Raw genomic sequence first — 22557 nt, 5'->3', positions numbered from 1 at the left:
ATGAAGGTAACTCCAGGTCCCTCTATTCATTGTTCAGTAAAATTACAAAACCTCCAGACACATTCCCCTCCCAGATGTATTCTGTTGATTTTTGCAATTCTCTTATCTCTTTTTTCACTTGTAAAATCTCAGACATTCATCGTCAACTTAACTCTTTAGGAGCTCCTGACTCTGAAGTAGACTTCCTGGTTCCCCCACTGTCTTCCTGTCAGCTATTTTCAAGCTTTACTCTTCCCTCCATAACTGATGTATCCAATCTCATTAAAAAATCTAAGCCATCCACCTGTCAACTTGACCCTCTCCCTACTGTGTTAGTTAAAGCCTGTCTTCCCTCTTTAGCACCTCTCATAACCAATATTATTCATTCCTCCCTGAACACTGGGATTGTTCCTGAAGCACTGAAAAAGGCTTCTGTTATTCCAACTCTCAAAAAGCCTGGTGCAGACCCCAATAACTTTGATAATCTTCGCCCTATATCAAATCTCCCCTTTATTTCAAAAATTCTTGAAAAAGTTGTCGCCGCCCAGCTTCATTCACATCTCAATGACCATAATCTCTATGAACAATTTCAATCTGGTTTCCGCCCCAATCATAGCACAGAAACTGCTCTGTTAAGGATTACCAATGACCTTCTGATGGCAGCTGATTCTGGTCTCCTATCCATTCTCATCCTTCTTGATCTTAGTGCGGCGTTTGATACCATTTCTCACAACATTCTCCTGAACCGGTTAGCTTCCATTGGTATTAGTCATACCCCACTTACCTGGTTTACCTCCTATCTCTCAGACCGCACTCAGTTTATCCAACTTAAATCCCATTCTTCAGCTCTCTATCCTGTTTCTGCTGGTGTGCCCCAGGGTTCAGTATTGGGGCCTCTTTTATTCATTATTTATATGCTTCCTCTTGGTTATATATTCCGAAAATATAATATAAATTTTCACTGTTATGCCGATGACACCCAGCTCTACCTTTCTTCTAAACCCAATTCATCCCTCCCACCTACCTCCCTCTCAGACCGTCTTATTGAGATTAGATCCTGGTTCTCCTCCAATTTCCTCAAACTTAACAGTAATAAAACTGAAGTTTTACTTGTTGGTACACCATCTATCTTAACCAAATCCCACAGCTTTTCCATTAACGTTGAAAATTCTCCCACCCTTCCCTCCCCTCAGGTTAAGAGTTTGGGTGTCATACTTGATAATACTCTTTCATTCCAGTCTCACATTAATTACATAACACGGTCTGCTTACTTCCATTTACGTAATATTCACCGACTCCGTCCCTTCCTTACTCCCCATGCTGCTGCCATCCTTGTCCATAGTCTTATTACATCCCGTATTGATTACTGTAATTCCCTCCTATTTGGTCTCCCTAAAAGGTCCCTTCATAAACTCCAACTTCTTCAAAATTCTGCAGCTCGGGTCATAACTTGCACTCCGTTAAGTGCTCATATTACCCCAGTTCTTCAGCAGCTTCACTGGTTGCCCATAGAAGCCAGGATAAATTTTAAAATCTTACTTCTTGCATACAAGTGTATCCATAAATCTGCTCCTTCATATTTGTGTGACCTGCTTCATATCACCACTGTTTCCCGCACTCTCAGATCATCATCTGCTATTCATCTTACTGTTCCGTCCTCACACCTTATCACTATGGGGAACAGAGCTTTCAGTCGCTCTGCTCCTCGGCTCTGGAACTCTCTTCCTCCTGCACTAAGAAATATTGACTCCCTCTCCGTATTTAAGACACACCTCAAAACACATCTGTTTAAACTGGCTTATTCGCTTTAATGCTGATTTTATCTGTTGTCACGCTCTGTTTTGTAATTTTAACTTATTTTATGTATTTTATGACTATTGTTCCTTTTATTAATTGTGTTTTTGTAAGGTGACCTTGGGTTTCTGAAAGGCGCCCTCAAATAAAATGTATTATTATTATTATTATTATTATCTAAGAATTTGTCTAATCGTTTATTAAACAGGTTTTCTAGGATTTTGGAGAATTGTGGTAGTAAAGAAACAGGCCTGTAATTTGTGAAGTGGCGTCTATCCCCGGTTTTATACAGCGGCACAACTTTAGCTATTTTCATTTTGTTTGGCACTTTTCCTGTCTGAAATGATAAGTTGCAAATATATGTTAGAGGTCCTACAATTCCTTCAATGACCTTCTTGACGATTTTCATGTCAATATCATTACAATCAGTAGATGTTTTATATTTACACATGTGTACAATGTCAATTATTTCTTTTTCCTCCACTGATGTGAGGAACATTGAGTTAGGGTTCCTATCAATCAGGTTTTCACTACAGTCTACTGATGGCAGTGACTCAGGAATTTGTTCTGCCAGTTTTGGTCCAATATTTACAAAATAATGATTAAAGCTGTTGACCTTATCAGCAGTGTTTTCCATAATATTGCCATTGTCGATAAAGTATTGCGGATAACTTGGTTGTCCAGAATTATTTTTAATGATACCGTTTAAAACATCCCATATTCCCTTCATATTATGTTTATTGTTGTTCAATATTTTACTATAATACTCCTTTCTACATACACGTAATAAACGTAATAAATAATAATATTGGTCAACTTATTTTTGTATTTTTTTATATTTATTTTCAGCACCTTTTGTTCTTTGTTTTAGGAATTCCCTATAGAGTGTATTTTATCTTTTTACATGCATTTTGTAAACCCTTAGTGATCCATGGTCTATCTGAATATTTGTGCTTTCTGTTGTATTTTATTGTTGGACAACTCCACCCTGTTACTCCACCCTGCTGGTTATTGCACTGTTCATGGCCTCCTGCAGGCTGCTGAGTATCTCCCGCACACAGGAGCGTGCTGTTCGTCTCCCCCCACCTGCACTGGCTGAACTTTGGCTGAACTTCACTTACCCTCCACCCTCGCGACGCTCCGTCACTCAGTCTGGACTCTTCTCGAGTTTTTCGTGGCTTGGCTGTTTGTGCACATTTATGTTTTCTGGCCTCTCCACACTAGTTTCTTCTTCTCTCACATTTTTCTTTTTCTCATGTTCAAAGCTTTATGCTCAGAAAGCTTTGCATGTGCGCTCAGAAAGCTCTGTCCTAACCCAGTTTCAAGCATTTGTTTAATGATGTGTTAAAGAAACGCCGGTGATTTAAATGCCGGTTTATGGCCGTGACAGAACAGGAGCGCCAGCTGCAGATGAGCATCCTGCTGTTGCATCACACAGGAAATAAAATCACGCCGATTGCACAAACACTTGTGGGTTATATGGAAAACCAGCTTTACTGACACTGAAGCCCTAGGCAGTGATCCATGCTCGGCAACACTCAAGCAAAGCTAAATAGGACACAGGGGCCCAGGAAGGGTCACAGGCTGTGCTGCCGTTTGGAAAGTGCACGTCATGTGACACACGGCATCGCTAATATTCAGCATTTCGCGCTGTGGCACGAAAAATGTTAAAAGGGTTGACTTACTTAATATTTTTATGCATTTATGTTCATGCTTACTAATTTTTATTATTAGAGTTATAATAGAGTTATTGCTGTTTACTGTTTTAAAAAGCATATTATTTTTATTAAGATGCCAGATTCCAGATATGTTAAAGGTTGCATGTTGGCGTCCAGTGTGCCGGCTTGTGTTTGGCTATAAACTTTAAAGTGGTTTTTGACAGAGTTTTCTTTTTATGACAGGTGCTCTGATCCTGTGAAAATGTGAGAAACTTTTGCACGGCTGTCATCGGAAGCATCACATAGAGTTGGATGTCTCGGACCCCTTTTACGTGGTCTTGGTCTTGCCTTGGTCTCGCTGTCTCGGTCTTGCTGTCTCAGATCCACGTAGTGGTCGGGAGATTTGGAGTCAACAGTATCCATGACACACAACGTAACGTCCGATAATGTGTCATGTGCAAAAGCATCAGCTCTAAGAGCCGTGCTTAGAGAGTGCTTAGTAGTGAATCAGAAGAGTCGACTCCCATTGAGCGAGAGCCGGCTCCTCACTTGATTTCCTTTCACTGCTCAGCTCTCACACAGTGGCTCAGCTATGCTCCAATCCCTCCATATTGTGGCCAATCACATGCGAGGATATAGGATAATATCATTATGTGAAAAACAGAGAGGGTGAGAGACGCGACAGTCAAGTGGAGCGTGCGAGTGCATCGCAAAAACACATAAATATGCCTGACACCTGTAAATGAAGCAGCATCTGGCTGCAGTTTAAAGACTTTTTTGACTCGGTCTCATCTCGACTTTGTCTTGGTCTTGTTCTTGTCTTGGTCTCGATACCCTCTGGTCTTGGTATTGTCTTGGTCTTGGTTTAGGCGGTCTTGACTACAAGTCTATAGCATCACATGACAAAGTTCTTACAGATGTTATTAGTGATGTGAAGTGACGTCAGGTACCGGCTCAGCTGGGTTCTGTGTGTGTGAGGCTTCTCTCTGAGTTCTTTAGCTTCCCCACACAGTCCAATCACATGCAGGTGAGGGTAACTGAGGGACGTAGGTGTGGAAGCACATTTGGGGAGTTGGGTGATAAGCTCAAACTCACCGAGACCTCCTGTGGTGGTGGTAGTGAGACGATGCCTGCACGATGTGTCGGTTATGTTAGATAACGTGATGACTCTAAAGTGCAGAGCTGTGGTGAACAAAGATCCATGTGAAAGTGTGTGTGAGGTAAATGTGCTTTGATAGACGTCACCTCGCCCAGCCACACGCGTGCACGTCCTGCCCTCAGGCCGCTGCATGTGGGCAGAGCTGTGTTAAAGTCACCCCATGACGGGAATATCCCATCGAAACAATGGCGGCGCTGTGTGAACGTAAGAGGCAGCCCGTGGCTGAATGTGGAAGACTTCATGAGGTCCAGTCTGCCAGCTCTTGCTCTACATGCAGGAATTCCTGCCAGACTCATCGTAACTCAGTCCAAACATCCAAACATCTCTGCATTCACTGGCTTGTTGGCTCGACTCAGGGTCGTCATTTTAAACGCTGATGTGCACTTCTGATCCTCCGTGCCGAGACTCTCATTCACGTCGCTGTGAATAAATCTCTTAGCAGCATCTTTCTGTCCACTTGTGATGTCCCTCCCACCGCTTTAGCAGCTGGCAGCAGGAACACTGGAGGCTTTCCTGGCTGGCCTGCCTCAGCGTGTTGTCAGGGCCGACTTCGATGCCTCAAAAGGAAGCCTTGCATGTCCCAGCCCTGCAGCCTGAGCTCACCTGAGCTGCTGTCATCTCATTTCCTTCTTGCTCAGCAGTCTTTTATCTTCTTCCCTGGACTCCCTGTCAGCATCTCCCACCGTCTTAGCTCTGCTTGTATTTCTACTCTCTGAGCTCCGTGTGACTGGAAGAGAGCTGACAGACTCCAGTAAACCCTCTTAGCAACCTTGCCCATTAGCTCTGTCATGCGTTCAGCTCACCTCACCTCCCCGACTGAGGCTATTATAGAACAGAGTCGGCAGCCCGTAGCGACCTGGAGACGGTTCCAAGGCGTTTTTGACTCACAGCGAATCAGTGATGATATAATAATGATTAGAGACGAGATGATAAAGTCCTGAAGAGGAATGTTCTTGGTCAGTATGTTTTTGTTGTGAAGGTGACGTGTGCTCCAGTTTATGTGAGCGCATGGAAACCCGGTTCATGACAGAATAATTAAGAGCAGCTCCAGCTGAGGCTACATGGACTGAGCTGGGTTCATTCAGTCTGTGTTAACCTGTCTGCAGATGAGTTATGGATTAGCTGGACTGTACAGATGTGTATTGTGATGGATTGTGCACATTACGCATGCATTGAGCTGTTTGTTCACATGTGCAGGTGGCATGGTTGCATTGTTAGCGATGCTGCAGAGCTAATAAAGAGCTCTGCATCTACATTTAGTACATCACGCTTCCTGAATAAATCTCAGACTCTATATGATAAATTACCTTCTCTCTGACTGAAGATAGATTAAATATATTTAGAGGTTAAGGCTAAAACCAAAGCAGGCTGTAAGTTTCTGTGTATCCAGGCTTTTCTCTTCACATGTGGATGGAATATGTAAACAACACGTCCTCCGTACTAACACTTGCATACAACCACAGATCAGCCACAACAATAAAATCCCCTCTAACCACCAGAGCAGCTTTTATTCTCTCTACGGGGTCCCAGTAGGTGTGGCTCTGTGTTAACACTTGTCCTTTCCTCACAAACAGATCGCTGGACTCTGCTGTGACAGGACTGTGAATTATTTAAAATCTCATAAAAGCAGTTTTTTCTCGTTCGTGATGCACAGACATTGGCTAATCATATATCACAGAGCACTTTTTAAATCTGTAATCCTCCTTGTTCCTGCAACATTCAGTATTTTGTGCAGATTAGAAGGTTTTTCAGTCACCATCACACAAACACGCGAGGATCGTTTCTGCTGCTCGGGCGCCTTTCTCACGACTGCCGTGTCGTACAGATGGGTCACAGATTAGAGAGAACACCCTGAACCTTTGACCCCCCCCTGGAGGTCAACCTGGGGCCCTGCTTTGCTGCGAGTGGCATTTCATTGGCACGGTTTGGGCCTGCGTGTCCTCGAACGGAGAGGGTCACTGCTCTTCAGTACAGCTGTTGTTTATGCTGTAATAAATGAGCCGTCTGGGAGGTTTGGTGAATCATGTGACAGTATGATTATTAACAGAGCTCAGATCAGTCTGTATCAACTGTTTCTGGACAGAATAACTGCAGCAGATCGTTCTGGCTGTGCGTGTGGTTGCACATGATCCTGGCATAATGTAATATAAACGCTGGTGTAGGGAGATTGTGTGCAGCAGATTTTGATTCCTTGTGACAGAAAAATAAGTGGTTGTGCAGACATTTTTCTGCAATGCTGTGCAACACTTTGAGCTGTCAGCATATGGGATGTAGATTAGGTGAGGATTTTGTTCTTTCAGCTTCGTTTTTGTGCAGATATAAACGTCCACACGGCAAAGCGCCCGTGACAGCTGCCAGCTCGGCTGAACGGGGGTAAATCTGCGGGGCGTGACCCTCCTCTGCCTCTTTCTCTGCCAGGCTGACCTTCACTGCCCCGCCCCCGTTCATCCCACCTGCAGCCTCGGGCTGCCTTCCAATACTGTTTCTGTTTAATTCTGCATGAATAGAAACGAGTTTTGCTTTATATGGATTTTTATTTTGGGAACATTTTTAACTGATGCTGCACTTCGTCGGCGATCTTGTCTTACCTGACTGAACATCCGGGTTTCCTGATACTCCAAAACACAAAGCATGTTTTCTTAAATGTGAGAAAGTCTTTTTTTAAAAGTAAAAACGACTTTCTTCTCGATGTTGGAAAAACACAATCAGCTGACAGCGTCGCATTTTCCACTGGAGAAATGAAAGGCTCATGTCTTCCTCCTCTCACCCCAACCAGTCGCCCCTCCCTGAGCCTGGTTCTGCCGGAGATTTTCCTTCCCACTGTCGCCAAAGTGCTTGCTCATAGAGGGTCATGTGTTTGTTGGGTTCTTCTCTGTATGTATTATTGTAGGGTCTACCTTACAATATAAAGCACCTTGAGGCGACTGTCATTGTGATTTGGCGCTATATAAATGAAACTGAATTGAATTGCACAGCAGATCTGCTTTCTGAAATTTGATGCCCTGACTCCGTGGATGACCTCGAGACCTTTGCTCTGTGGTCTTCTTTTAGATTTATATCTGTGGAGACTTAAAGGCCAGCCTGAGTGGCTTTGATCTCAACCACTCAGTGAGTGTCCTGGACTCTGCTCTGTTTTTTGTTCTTATCCTTGGTGCTGAAATGTAATAAATGTTACTGTGGTACCTGAGTCTCCTGAATGCTTAAATCGACAGTCGATTTCATAAAACATTGGATGTTATATCCTCAGTCTTTGACCTCCAACTGCTGGTCAGTCAGATGTTTAGTAATCACCTTTCCTTACAGACTCAGACTTACAGTCAGTTTGAAATCCTCTGAATTCAAACTCGTTCGACCCAAATCCAAAGCTGCACGTGCAGCGGCAAGTCGTTCATCAGCACACGGCAAATGTCAACCAAAATTGTTGCATTTGCATAATCCTGATGTGGTTTAACTCACCTATGTTAATGTAATCTGCTGAGACCTTGACTGGTGTGATAGTTGTAATTAAAAGTTCCCTCTTTAATAATGTAAATCATCATGTTCATGTTTTAACAGTGGTCTTCTGTCTGCAGGGACTCTCAGCATTTATGGTCACATGAATGTCAGCGCTGCAGGCCAGATGCCGGCGATGGCGGAGCTCGGCGGTGAGAGGTGAGAGTTAATCAACTTTTACGGAGAATAATCACACCATGTGTGATTACACACTTCCTGACAATGGTCACGCTGATTAATACACAACACAAAATCCACCTTTTAGCTGTTAGTTCAGTCAGACTCAGTGATGAGAGCTTTGACTGTTCGTAGATGCTGACGCTGCATGGATGCATCAGAGATGTGACATGACGCTTCTTTTTTATAGTACGAATCAAAACGTTTTCTTCATTTTTGTCAGGCAAGCTGCCTGACAAAAATGAGAGTTTGGATATGTCATCTTACTCCTGTACAGGAAACTGTGGCTCTGCAGCCTTTCAGGTTCATACAACACAGAACTAAACAGCATCATTGACAACAGATATGAAACAGCAAGAAAAGAGGGTGCAGAGGCCAGTTACAAAGTGGCTTGCAGATTTGCATATGCATGTGTATCAGCTGAGCTGCAGTGGTGAGCTTCACTCTGAGACCTGAATGAATTCACTAATGTTCACATGAAACACTGTGAAACATAACCGACTGCCCAAACGCTTCATAATTAATCTCATTCCAACAGACACTTCAGTCCTGTAAGTCACGCTGAGTGTGAAGTGCTCATGGTTTCACACACACGCTGGTGTCCATTATGTAAAAGCAATATTCAAATGTATTTTGACAGCTCTGGTTTCCTCTTCAGGGACATCCTCATCTTCAGATATTTGGTTTAGCTGAGGAAACATCAGCTAGCCGGGGGTTCTCGTTGCCTCTGTAGTTGTCTTTGCCTCCGGCTTGTGGGTTTGATTAAAACACTGATCCTGCTGAAAGTGCTGGCTGGTCTGTTTTTGCTGTGCTGGGATGCAAAGAGGTCATTTTTCTGTTCTTGGTTAACAACTTTTAGCCTGGAGGATGAGAGACGGATGAGACTTTGTTCAGAAATCATCAGTGGGAAGGCTTCCTTTTCTTTGCCTCACAGATCCACAGACACAATTCTCAAAGAAGCCAGAGACAGGGAGCGTCAGTCTGGAGCTGGAGCACAGAACCAAGTGAAAGCTGAGGTTTTTACATCTCTACATTAAATATTTCCTCTTTGCTGTGGGCCTTTCTGTGAGAAAACATCGTTGATGGTGTGATTATTCAGTGTGATCTCCACTCTGTGTGAAGCAGCACTCAGCACCTCTAACTGCACTACCCATATGGAAAAGATATATATAAATCTTATAAAGTTTTTATCTGTCTTGTATGAAACTTGTATGAAAAGCATACAAGAGTGAAAACACATATAAGATCCCTTGAAAAATTATATAATGAAACTTGTATGTTTTGGATACTTACTAAAAACATATATGATTTACTCATGAAAGTGGCCACTTTCATGAGTAAATCATATATGTTTTTACTATTTCTTTTCCATATGGGTAAGCTTCTGCTTCCTGCTCCATATTAGTCATAAGGTTTCTAATAATGAGGTGGGTGCATAGATGGTTATCCCACTAAGCTTATCTCACTTTATTAAACACACAAGCTCCACCCACTCCAAAGGTCAGCTGATCAGAAGAAGGTTAAAGAGACCTGCTGATCGCGCATCGTGTTGTTTTCACGTTCAGATATTTCCTGCGTGTCAACAGTGAATCTGAAACTGAAACTACGAATGCTGAACCCAAAGAAGAACTGTGACACAAACAGCAACAGCATGAAATATAAAATGTGGATCCAACATTAACGTTTCCTTTCAGCTTCATGGAAAAAGAGAGTTCATTACTAAACCAGGCACACACAGGATTTGATTCCCTCAGGACGTTTGAGTCAGAATTAAAATGATGTACAGTGGGGCAAAAAAGTATTTAGTCAGCCACCGATTGTGCAAGTTCCCCCACTTAAAATGATGACAGAGGTCAGTAATTTGCACCAGAGGTACACTTCAACTGTGAGAGACAGAATGTGAAAAAAAAATCCATGAATTCACATGGTAGGATTTGTAAAGAATTTATTCGTAAATTAGGGTGGAAAATAAGTATTTGGTCACCTCAAACAAGGAAAATCTCTGGCTCTCACAGACCTGTAACGTCTTCTGTAAGAAGCTTTTCTGTCCCCCACTCGTTACCTGTATGAATGGCACCTGTTTGAACTCATCATCTGTATAAAAGACACCTGTCCACAGCCTCAAACAGTCAGACTCCAAACTCCGCCATGGCCAAGACCAAAGAGCTTTCGAAGGACACCAGGAAAAGTATTGTAGACCTGCACCAGACTGGGAAGAGTGAATCTACAATAGGCAAGCAGCTTGGTGTGAAAAAATCAACTGTGGGAGCAATCATCAAAAAATGGAAGACATACAAGGCCACTGATAATCTCCCTCGATCTGGGGCTCCACGCAAGATCTCATCCCGTGGGGTCAAAATGATCATGAGAACGGTGAGCAAAGATCCCAGAACCACACGGGGGGACCTGGTGAATGACCTGCAGAGAGCTGGGACCAAAGTAACAAAGGTCACTATCAGTAACACACTACAACGGCAGGGAATCAAATCCCGCAGTGCCAGACGTGTTCCGCTGCTGAAGCCAGTGCATGTCCAGGCCCGTCTGAAGTTTGCCAGAGAGCACATGGATGATACAGCAGAGGATTGGGAGAATGTCATGTGGTCAGATGAAACCAAAGTAGAACTTTTTGGTATAAACTCAACTCGTCGTGTTTGGAGGAAGAAGAATACTGAGTTGCATCCCAAGAACACCATACCTACTGTGAAGCATGGGGGTGGAAACATCATGCTATGGGGCTGTTTTTCTGCCAAGGGGACAGGACGACTGATCCGTGTTAAGGACAGAATGAATGGGGCCATGTATCGTGAGATTTTGAGCCAAAACCTCCTTCCATCAGTGAGAACTTTGAAGATGAAACGAGGCTGGGTCTTCCAACATGACAATGATCCAAAACACACCGCCCGGGCAACAAAAGAGTGGCTCCGTAAGAAGCATTTGAAAGTCCTGGAGTGGCCTAGCCAGTCTCCAGACCTCAACCCCATAGAAAATCTGTGGCGGGAGTTGAAAGTCCGTGTTGCTCGGCGACAGCCCCAAAACATCACTGCTCTCGAGAAGATCTGCATGGAGGAATGGGCCAAAATACCAGCTACTGTGTGTGCAAACCTGGTAAAGACCTATAGTAAACGTTTGACCTCTGTTATTGCCAACAAAGGTTATGTTACAAAGTATTGAGTTGTATTTTTGTTATTGACCAAATACTTATTTTCCACCCTGATTTACGAATAAATTCTTTACAAATCCTACCATGTGGATTCATGGATTTTTTTTTCACATTCGGTCTCTCACAGTTGAAGTGTACTCGGGTGCAAAATTACTGACCTCTGTCATCATTTTAGGTGGGGGAACTTGCACAATCGGTGGCTGACTAAATACTTTTTTGCCCCACTGTACGTGAAGCAGGAGGTCGCAGTACAGTAGTTACTCAGGCTCAGCTATGAGGTAGTACTACATGACCTAGTTGTGTGCTGTGCTGTTATGGATGGGGTCCGTGTCATGTGATGACTGCCTCCAGCAGCGTTTGGAGAGGCTCACGCTGCACTTGACATACATGAGATCATAGCGTGTGCCCGTATACATTAAATGTGGTCACACGAGTGGCACATATCAGTCAGAGGTGGTGGGCAGGTGACTTACCTTCAAATATGATGAGAGATGAAACGAGTGCACTCAGAATAAAAATGAACAGAGTACCTGTGGCTCTTTGACTTTCTGTCTCCAACTTATAGAGTGATGGGCTTAAGGTGGAATCAGGTTTGTGGTCTGATCTCCTCTCCAGCCTTGGCTTTGAGTCTTTATCCATCATCCTAGAGAGGCACGCTCAGTCGCAGATGCAGGAAACATGTGAGAAAATCTTTCTGTGCACAGTTTCCTGTTGGAGCTGCTGCTGTGGGGCAGACATCTGTCTCTGCACGGCACTCAGTTTGTGTCTCACAGTTTTTAATCATACAGATGCCAAATGGGGTCCCTGTTGGAGACTGAAATTTGACTCTGAACAGCTCGGCTTCAACTTACATTAATGTGGTAACGATGTGATAATAAATACTTATTTCCCCCACTGTGTGCTGTTGGCTTAAAGAAGAGTGTGCGTGTGTGTAAAGGTCCAGCACACAAAAATGAGCATTCCTCACAATCACACTTCCACTGGTGACAATTTATAACACACATTCATTTAAGCTAAAAGCACTGAAGTCATATGGATGTTCAGTGATTGGTTGATTTTTGGTTAGAACAATATCTGAGTACCCTGGACAGTCACCGAGGAGGCGTCCTGGTCAGATGCTGAGCAACAACGACTTTCTCCTTATGTTAAGGAGGAGCAGGTGTACTCCTCCTCCTCCTCACCCTCTCTCTGAGTGCAGACACCTTCAGAGAAATTCATTTCTGCTGCTCGTGGCCATCGGTGAGGGTGTGACTGTAGACTGAGCAGTAAATCACTAGGTCAATTCTGTCGTTCCCACAGTGAGCTGCAGACTCGTGTTTCCCCGGGAATGGGAAGCACTTACACTCCTCTTCATGCCGGCTGGTGTCCCCGCCATTTTCTAGCTTGAGTCTTGGAGATTCTCAGTCTCGTTCCCGCCACTTCACTCAAACTGCCCTTCAACATTGATAATTATTCATAAATGTTATTCATCATCTTTTCATTGCTTATGAATGTGTACTGTATGTGAGTGGTTGTTATAGTGGGGCCTTTTCACAGTGACAGCCTGAGCCGTGTGATTTGGGATCATGTTTTGTGCTGCCGGTTGTTACTGCAGAGAGTCGTGCACGCTGAGCTGAGGCTGATCATGTAACCCAGCTGTTACTGTTTGGTTTTAAACACTGACACACACAGGCAGCAGTGTGTGCGTGTGTGTAATACAGCTGTTGTAACAGCTGGATATGGACTCAGCCTCAGTGCCAGCAGCTCCACCCTCAAACTGGAGCTGCGTGTTTTTCTCCACTCGGTCATTTGTTCACTTAAATTTAAATTTACGTTCCACGTGTCAGGGCATGACACTGCGCCGGAGCTCTTTGCCGTTAGACTTTGTAAAGTAGCTCAGTGTAGGTCAGTGCTGAGCGTGCATTGATCCGAAACAATGATAATAACATTGATAATAAACTGTGTTTCAGTTTTTACACACACTAACGAAGTGTACAGAATCCGTTTTGTTCTTTATATTTCTTGCACAGTAGTCAGGTGGAGTACACACGATTTTATTGTGCATGTACAATGACAATAAAGGGCAATTCAATTCAATTTTATTTTATTCTATGCTATGCTATGCTATGCTGTTCTATGTTATGCTGTGCTATAATCCGTGAATGCAGACACGTCCAAGAAGGTTAAATATTTAACTTTGCTTCCGTGAAATGACATGAGGAAGCTGAGATGTGCAGATTTTCAGCTGTTGGACTAAGCGTTGTTTCTCTCTCCTGAGTTGAAGTTAGTGAGGGTGGTCTGTGCCTGTGCAGCCACCCTGGAAAAAACAGAAATGATCCTATTGGTTGTCAAAGCTCGACTTTATTGATATTTATTGATTTATACTGAGGTGTGAGAGGCTTCAGGGAGTTCATCGAATGTCGATGCTTAGGACTGAGTTCTAGAAATGGACACCAAAGTTTCTCAGCTTCTGCTGTGGGTGCACAGTTATGCAGCTTATCTGAGGTTTATTTGTATAATTCAGTCAAGCTGTGTGCATTTCATGCTGTAAGTCACAGACGGCCGGTCCATAACTCAGACTGTGATAAGAAAAGATAAAGTGTTCATGGAGTCCACAAAGATGTGTGCAGAGCTCTCCTCAGCTTACATCCTGCAGTGCAGTCACTACTTTCAGCAGCAGGAGTCATCCCGGAGAGAGAGCTTCTCTTCCCTCTCGTCGAATGAGCTACTGCCTCTTCCCGCGTCACCTCAGGTGTCCTGTGACAGATCCTGTTTTCTGCATGACTGCTTCCAACAGGAGCCTCAAGCTCTAGAAGACCCAACCCGAAGCCTCAGGTCGCCTCCGCCTGGTCCGTCCGTACAGCACATTTGTCAGCGCACTTCGCTCCTTCCTTTAGTTCAAATGTTTCAGAGGCGAAAGATAAAGAGCACAAAGTCATTGTTCTCTAAATCCCACACCGCCGTCTTCTCCTTTTCTCCTTTTCCTGTTAAGAAGATATTTTTCTAGTTGTGGGTTCCTTTAAGGACAGACGAGAGATAAATTGCAGTCAACAGTATTTATTCTTGCACACCAGGAAAAATTAAACACAAAGCCGTGCGTCCTGCCACTGCCCGGCTGGCACAACTTTAACAAACACTATCAGGGCGAGCAGACGTGCCACACTCTTCTTCTGCTACAAATTCCAGCACAGCGCTGCAGATAAAGAGCGCTGGAGAGAAATGAGCCAACACGAAACCGAGGAACTGCTCGCACTGTGACGCAGCTGAGCTCCAGCCGAGCCCACCGAGTACGTTTTATCAGGAACACCAGAAATTCTTGTCGTAGTATGAAAAGTAAAAGCTCGTGCCTGACAATGCAGGGACTTTGAGATGCAGAAAATCTCTGACAGTAACAACAGACTGTAAACTAAAGCAGTGGCATTAGTATTTCAGGAATAATGATCCGATCAGAGCGCTGGCAGGTCGGCACACACAACGACACACACGGCTGCTGCCGGGGGTTACACAGATATAGAAAACAGTAAGAAAACCCAGATGTAAGTCCAACATTTAGCCTGAATTTTGACTCATGACATACTGCATGTTTGCCAGGCGTGCTAGCATCAGAAATCCATTCAGCATCCCTCGGCTTCTCCTCCGAGGCATCATTTTGCCACATTGATTGGTCGCTGCCACTTTGGCAGCAGCTGACGGCACAGTCTCAGTGTATTTGACTGTTTTTCTATCCATCCGTTCAGACTACACATGGTGGCTGTGCTGCACAGTCAGGACTTGGCAGGCGACGCACTGCACCGTCACTTTTCACAGACTAAATAATTCATTCAGCAACTGCTTATGTAATGTCAATAAGAAACCCTCCATTCATATAAAAGGCACCTGCTGATGCATAAAAGCTGAGCGCGCACACATAGCGATGCTGTCAAAATCTGCAGTGATGGGATCTGTGAAGCAGCTGAATCTCTCTTCCTTCCCACGGAGATGAGTCTGAGCCAGAGCGCTCCATCGTTCCCTTCCCGTTCGTGCCCGACCAGGTGATTATCCCGTCAGGATCCTTTTTCACCATTTTTTGTTAGAGTTGTTGACCACTGATGACTCCATGTGATATACGAGGGGCTGCTGGCAGAAACTCTGAGGCCTGCAGATCTACTTTGTATTTTAGTTCTGTATTCTTCATCAAAGATGCCTCACAGTCATGAATCTTATTTTCTAACAAAAACCGAGCAGTAAATCCTCTGGGCTCAGTAAAACCTCCGCTGTACCCGACCAGCACCGAAGGTAACGAGCTGCTGCTGCTGCTGAAGCTGATCGTTTTCCTATCAGCTGTTTTCTTTATGTGACCAAAGCTGCTCCGTGTTTTTCTCTCATTTCTTTGTGTTTAGCTTCATACAAATTTATGTGACTGCAGTCTCTCAGCGTTGTAGCTTTCAGCAGGCAGTAATATGTATATACAGTTATAACCAGAGGTTCCATCAACTCATCGTGGACCTGGGTGGGTGTTCCCAGGGTGGAGTGATGGTGCAGCACACATCTTTAATGACTTTTGTCATCAAATTGTGTTTATTTAGGATTTAATCCACACAGGGTCAAACATAGACATACACCCATACACCCATACATAGCTCTGCAGTGACTTTAAGGCCTGTTAACTTCTTGATAATAAGCATGACTGAGTCCAGCTGGTAGTTTCTCTTTGCAGCTCGTTGGCCTGCTCGAGGAATCTGAGGAACTCTCAGAAGGAGAACTGCAGATTTGCACAAGTTGGGAAGGAAATTGTTTCCACACAGCTGCAGATTCAAGATCAGCAGTTCAAATAAATAAGTTACTCTGATGTGCTGGAAGAGGAGCCACACTGTGACATGTTGAGGTCGGTATCAGGCACAGTTTAAAGTCAGAGCTGTGAAACATGAGTGCACGCTTTCCTGCCATCATGACTCATTTGGCTTCTTTTTTTAAAAACCTGACAGGAAGCTCCTCCTTTTGCCTGATGTTGTATGTAACGCTATAACGGCCTTATTTAACAAGAATTTTACCGCCACGCTTCTCTATACGCCAGGAATCAGAGTGAGTTGGAGTAACTGAATCTAGCACAGCGCAGCGTGCAGCAACCGAGCCTGCAGTCTGTCCTGATGCACATTCAGCTAAAACCTGGTTTAGGTTTTCAGTTTGCAGCAACATCCTGTGATATGAGTAAAAAGAGAGACCTGTGATCTCCGGACAGCCCTCTCAGAAACGGGACACCTGCTCCTTCATTACATGAACAGAGTGAAACTGGAGACGGCGTCCAGAATTTATTTAAAACCACATCCTCTGTTATCACATCAGAGCGCTGATGCCATCGTTTATTCACCCGCTGGACGGCTAATGGCGCCCTTTGGTTTGAAACATGCTGCTCGTAGCGTCTGCTATCCGTCCTCACAAACTTTATTCACACTCTTCCATACCTGCACTGCCCATCACGCTGCATTAAAGCTGTGCACAGATCTGTGTGCTGCTCCTGTATGTTTCACACATTCATCACTGTTTCTATATGTGAATGTGTTCACACTTTACAAACACGTCGAGAAAGTACAAAGGTCTGACAGTCAGAGAAAAGTTCTTTACACTTATAAATCCAACATCACTCCTAATACTACTACTACTAATAATACTCTTCCTCCTCCTCCTCCTCCTCCTCCTCCTCCTACTACTATTACTGCTACTCCTAATAATACCAATCATTTAGTTTTTGTAGGAAAAGTTGAGTTTAGTTAAATCTTGATAAACACGATCTTGTCTTCCATTACAAACTGTTGACTGTGTCCCACAACTGTGAAACATCTGGATTTTTGTCTCCTGTCTCCCATCTGACAGATCCCCTGCTCCGTGTCCGTGTCTTACACTCTTTTATTCACATCAGCTTTGATGTTCAAGTTTTTCTCTCTTTTTAAAATATTTATTATCCGTGTGATTTCATCCCCAATGTCTCTCTGATTTGGAAAGTTAAGTTTCTTCAGTCTGAATTTCATGACAGTCTTCCAACATCGTCACTGCTCTCTGCCCTTCACCTGAACATAAACTTGTTTCCTCATTTAGAGTAATGCAGGTGTGATGGTGTGTGGACGGCAAGCATGAGCCCGCTTGTTTGCGATCAGTCATGTCCCGAATCTGATGGTGATTTTGCATAAAGTGTAAGAACATTTAGTGGACGAGACTCATTCTCTTTAGATAAAAGACAAAAAAAATGAAATGTGTGACGACTCGCACATCTGGAAAGAAGACCAGTGGCTTCCTGCTGTTACACCTGCAGTGTTTTCATAACTGCTTCTTCTTCTCTAGTTCATTTTAAAGTTTGCCTTCAAAGCGATCGGCTCCCCTTATCTCCTCTTGTGATTGTGATTTTAGAAAGCTGATGTCAACTTGCACAGAAAACTTTATAAAGTCTGGCTTTTGTGGGATTTTGAGTGAATATGTGTGAGAGGCACACTGACGATGTGTTTCCTGACCAGAAATAAAAGATTGTCTGATTTGGTGGGTTTTTTATGATTTATTAATGTCTGAATGTGTTTTCATTCCCTCCTTCTGAAAGCTTTTTGTGCTCGGTGTGTGCCAGTTTTTCAAAGTGATGAGTTTGAAAGGCAAATAACGTGTCCTGAGTTGTGGAAAGAACAGCTGTTTTGACCTCCAGTCAATTCTAATTGTTCAGCTTGATTTAATATTTGCTTAAGTGCTGCATAGTAACGAAGACAGTTGTCCTTCAGCTGCAGGACCATCTCGTCACATCCATCTGGAGTGTCCTTTAGAGAGGACCTAAGTTCCTGTGGTGTCAAAGCAGCCATAGTTAATATTAGTTATGTGAGCGGCTCAGCGGGTGATTCCTTTCTTTGTCCTTCCTTCATTATAATATTCATCCTGTGGACATAAAGCAACAGAGGAGTCAAAATAATATTGGGGAACTCTGACTGCTTGTGAAACAAAACATTACACATAGATTCATAAACCTGTAGATATGCACATGCAGATATGAAGGGATTACCATTAATGAAGAAATCATTCAAGCCCTACAAGGAGGTCAGACTAGAGGTAATAATGCAAAATGGTGTGTGTCTGTGTAGGAAAAAGCTGCCTGCCTTCATTGTGGTTTATTAATAATCAAACATGAAGGCTGGACATGAGCACGTCAGGCTCTGATCCACCACAGCGGCACAGGTTTGCTGCTCGCTGCCGTCTCAGCTCGACGGCGGCTGAGTGGGCATGGAGGCTCGCAGAGAAGCTCCGCGATCTTGCTCCAACCAGATCGAGAAGTGGGTGAAAAGGTGGAGCTTAAAGCTGATTCAACACAGACCATAGCATGCTTTTAAGATGACAGTATGATATTGATTTATGTAGAATCTCAAAAGGCCAAAAATTAATGCCGAGGCTGTATTTGTAGCACGAGAACTTCTCTAATAAATGCATGAATTATGTTTTTATTCTTATGAATTCTCTGATTGATACTGCAGTAAAGGTACTGTAACAATACAGTAACAGTACTGCATTATCCCCTGGCTATGTGGCATTGGGTAAAACCAGTGTTTGACATGTTGAGATGTTGCAGCAGTCAAACAAAAAAAATCTGTTGAATGTTGAACTTTTTCCTTTTGTAAGATAATTTATTATTATTTAATTAGTTTAATTCCACTCTGAGAAATGAGAGTGCTCTGAACTGAGCTGTTAAACAAAGATACTAGATAACCTGCAATACACACACACACACACACACGGGGGGAAAAATCAGGTAACTAAGCAACAGAGAGAACACAAGCATGTCAGAACACACCAACAAAACAAAGTGCTGAACTGGTGTAAAGAAAAAAGTTGCGGTTGGTTTGAAGGGCTGCAGAAGAAAGCGTCTGTCTCCAAAAGAACGGCAGCACGGCGGTGGAGGGATGATGACCTGAGTGCACCAAGTATTCTAGAGTCAGCGTGAGGCCGTCTGTCCCACAGCTAAAGCTCGGACCAACCCGGACAAAGATCCAAGCTCAGCAGCACATCTCCACTAGAACGGCTGAAACAGGAAAGAACGGAGCTGCTGCAGTGAATAAATGGTAAATGGCCTGCATTTTGTATAGCGCTTTACTTAGTCCCTAAGGACACCAAAGCGCTTTACACTACATTCAGTCATTCACCCATTCACACACACACATTCACACACTGGTGATGGCAAGCTACATTGTAGCCACAGCTACCCTGGGGCGAACTGACAGAGGTGAGGCTGCCGGACACTGGCGCCACCGGGCCCTCTGACCACCACCAGTAGACAACGGGTGAAGTGCCTTGCCCAGCCTCGGTCCGACCGAGACTGTCAGAGCCGGGGCTCAAACCAGCAACCTTCCGATTACAAGACGAACTGCCAACTCTTGAGCCACGATCGCCCCATGTGGGGTCTAGTGGTCCAAAGTCCAGGCCTCAGCATGTGCATGAATAAATGTTGCAAAACTCAAAGAGCTGAAGCTACGCTGTGAAGAAGAGCGGACCAAAACTCCTGCACAGCGATGAGAGAGACTGATGACGTCACACAGGAACCATCACTGTGAGTTACTGCTGCTGAAGGAGGATCTCTAGCTGTTGGGTCACGGGGTGGACAGTAGTTAAAGAGCTTTGGCAGTGAGGACATTTGTGTCTCTGTCCACCTGTGCCACAAAGAATCTTTTCAAATCTATAGTCAGTCTAATGTTGGTGAATAAACCATTCGCTGTACAATCCAGCTCCGTGCACAAGACAAATATTCGGCCTCAACATGAGAGCAGAGCTTTTGCCTGAGGCAGCGACGGGTAAGCGTCAGCTCCCTCGAGTCCATCAGAGGAACGAGAAGTTCATACTTTGGAGTGTGGCGTAGCAGCAGGAATGTGTGCTCTCTGTAGGAGGTGCACCAGCTTTCATTGATTACTCTGGCAAAGCTTAGGTGGTGCACGCTGCAGGTCTCTGATGATGATGATGTATCAGGTCTCCAGAACGTCTCATTTGCAGCTCTCCAAATTTCAGCTATTTCCCCAGATCAGGACTTTGGGCAACAGCATTTACAAGAACACAAGACTAGAAAAACATGTGACACATGTAGGAGTCTGTCAGAACCCCATGCTCACTGGAGCATCGTCCTTTCTGAGGAACAAATATTATCAGTCAGTATTTTATGACTTAAATGCTCCAAGAAATTCAGCAGACAGAGTTTAACATTTGGGGAATTCCAGCCATAATTTAAGAAAACAACAAAGAAGTGTTTCATTGCTAAAGTTTGAACTACATCACAAATGCAAAGATGATTTTGTCTTTAACCTTTGTGAGGTGACAGTTTTAGCACCATGTCGCCGTGCATGAAACTAAATGCTTCAGTAATTATCATGTTACCAGCTCCTCATTAAAATAGCCACATGTGAATGTGCTGTAATGTGGATCACATCATTTCTTCTAAATCAGGAAGACTCACTTTTCCCACAGTGTGAACAGTAAGGAGGAAATGAGCTCTGCTTCCTGCAGTCACAGTCGTCTGAAGAACTCAGATACTCGATAAAGATGCTGTTCTGTGCACGAGTGAAACGGTGGAAGGAGCAGTTTCACATTAGTTTGACCCCAATTCTTTTGCGTGAGGTGAAGTCTGAAGGCCTCTCTGGACTGAGCCAATGAAATGACACAGAATGATGGATTAATGTGGGTCAGTCACACTGAGGTAAGATGTGGACAGAGTCTGCAGCTGCCGCTCCAGTCCTGCTTCTCCTCCATCACCTCTATTTGTTCAGTCTATTCCGGAGAATGTCCTGGGACTGCTGCTTTTTTTTTCTCTACTCTGTCTGCTTGTCTTTCTATTTATGTCTCCCCTTTATTAATCTTCTCAGTGACTCTGACAGTTTCTCTGGGCTCAGTGAATACTGTCTGGGAATCCCTTTGGCATTATGTGCACTCAATATCAGAACTTAAAAAGCATCAGCAGACATTAATCCCCAGGCAGGAGACTCCTCTACAACACAAAGCAACCTCCCAAAGTCCTGCAGTAAAAAATGGATCAGCAGGAATTTGTTTCAGTAGCAGTGAATTTCATTCTGTTCTACTTCAGAGACTTCCTCTCCGAAACTGATAGAATATAACACTGGAATCAGTCCAGCAAACACAATTTAATGCATATTTTTATGCTTCAGGTCTGTTTTCCTGTGTTAATACATACACGCATGCATAACGTTCAGAATCAGAGAGACTTTATTAAGCCCAGAGGGAAGTCGAGTAAGTTAAGTCATCGTCCTTGATGCATTGGAAAACTTTGTCAGACTGCTCGTGCGAACGCTCCATGCTGACCACACTTGTAGTTTTCCTGCTGATGATGAGAGCTCCGCCTCCTTAGAACCGGAGCGTAACCAGCCACGTTGAGGTTGTTTGTTCGGATGGATGGGTGCAGAGGGGGGGAGGCGACTCGCTGATGTGCAAAGCCATCTATGTGGATATAGTCATGTGGTGTGTTTTGTGATGTGAGCCCCCCCTCTGTGAATTATATTGTCTGAGTTGTAGGTTTGCATTCCTCACCATGAAATCGATGTTTCTGTGACTCCAGGAGTTACTTATTTGGGAGATTATCATGTTTCTCTGTGCAGGATGTTGATTAGCTCTGAGGTATTTGCATTTTTGGATTTTACTTGGATGGATGATTGGAGTTGCAGTTCTCTGTTCAGTCCAGAACAGAAAACGTAAATGACTCTATGAATGACCTCCTTTTCAGGATGTTAATATGAATAATATGTTGAAGACGTGTGAAGCCTTTTTTAGTCCATGTGTAGTTTCTTTCTAATTGCCAGATGAGACTAAATTTGAAAAAGAGAGGAGTGTTTATGATTGAGTGAAATTTCCAGCAGGCCGTCAGAGCTGCTGCTGCTGCTGCTGCTGCTGCGTGTCATGATTCGAAGCAAAGACGCTGTTTGATTGTTTGACTGGAACTGAAACTCTCACGTTATTTCAAAGGTGTTTGCTCTGCATGCAGCCAGGTGCTATCTGATGGGTTAGCATCCACAGAGTCCATCTGAGCGTGTATTGAAGCTGATTGGTCAGAGCCTAACCAGTTAAGCCTGAGGTAGAGATGGATTGATTGTGATATTTGATGGCTGAGCATGTGATGTGTATGATAGGATGGGTGGTGGAAGGATGAAAAAACCATAAAACAA

The 22557-nt window shown here is 43.9% G+C and overlaps 1 protein-coding gene across 3 annotated transcripts in view; it reads left to right on the top strand.

Moving 5' to 3' along the window:
- htr4 (5-hydroxytryptamine receptor 4) overlaps window positions 1–22557 on the top strand; it is a 152460-nt gene that overhangs the window by 46937 nt on the left and 82966 nt on the right. For all 3 annotated transcript variants that reach the window (XR_005697448.1, XM_040043188.1, XM_040043187.1), the window contains exon 2: window positions 8163–8241. Coding sequence is in view for 2 of the 3 variants with exons in the window: in XM_040043188.1 (XP_039899122.1) it covers window positions 8186–8241 (56 nt within the window). In the remaining variant the exon portion in view is untranslated. The remainder of the gene's footprint in view (window positions 1–8162; window positions 8242–22557) is intronic.

Source organism: Simochromis diagramma, unplaced genomic scaffold, assembly GCF_900408965.1.
Source record: "Simochromis diagramma unplaced genomic scaffold, fSimDia1.1 OVJJ01000433.1, whole genome shotgun sequence".
Lineage (NCBI taxonomy): Eukaryota > Metazoa > Chordata > Actinopteri > Cichliformes > Cichlidae > Simochromis > Simochromis diagramma.
Note: the sequence above shows the minus strand (reverse complement) of the source record. Positions and strands in the feature narration are given on the sequence as shown.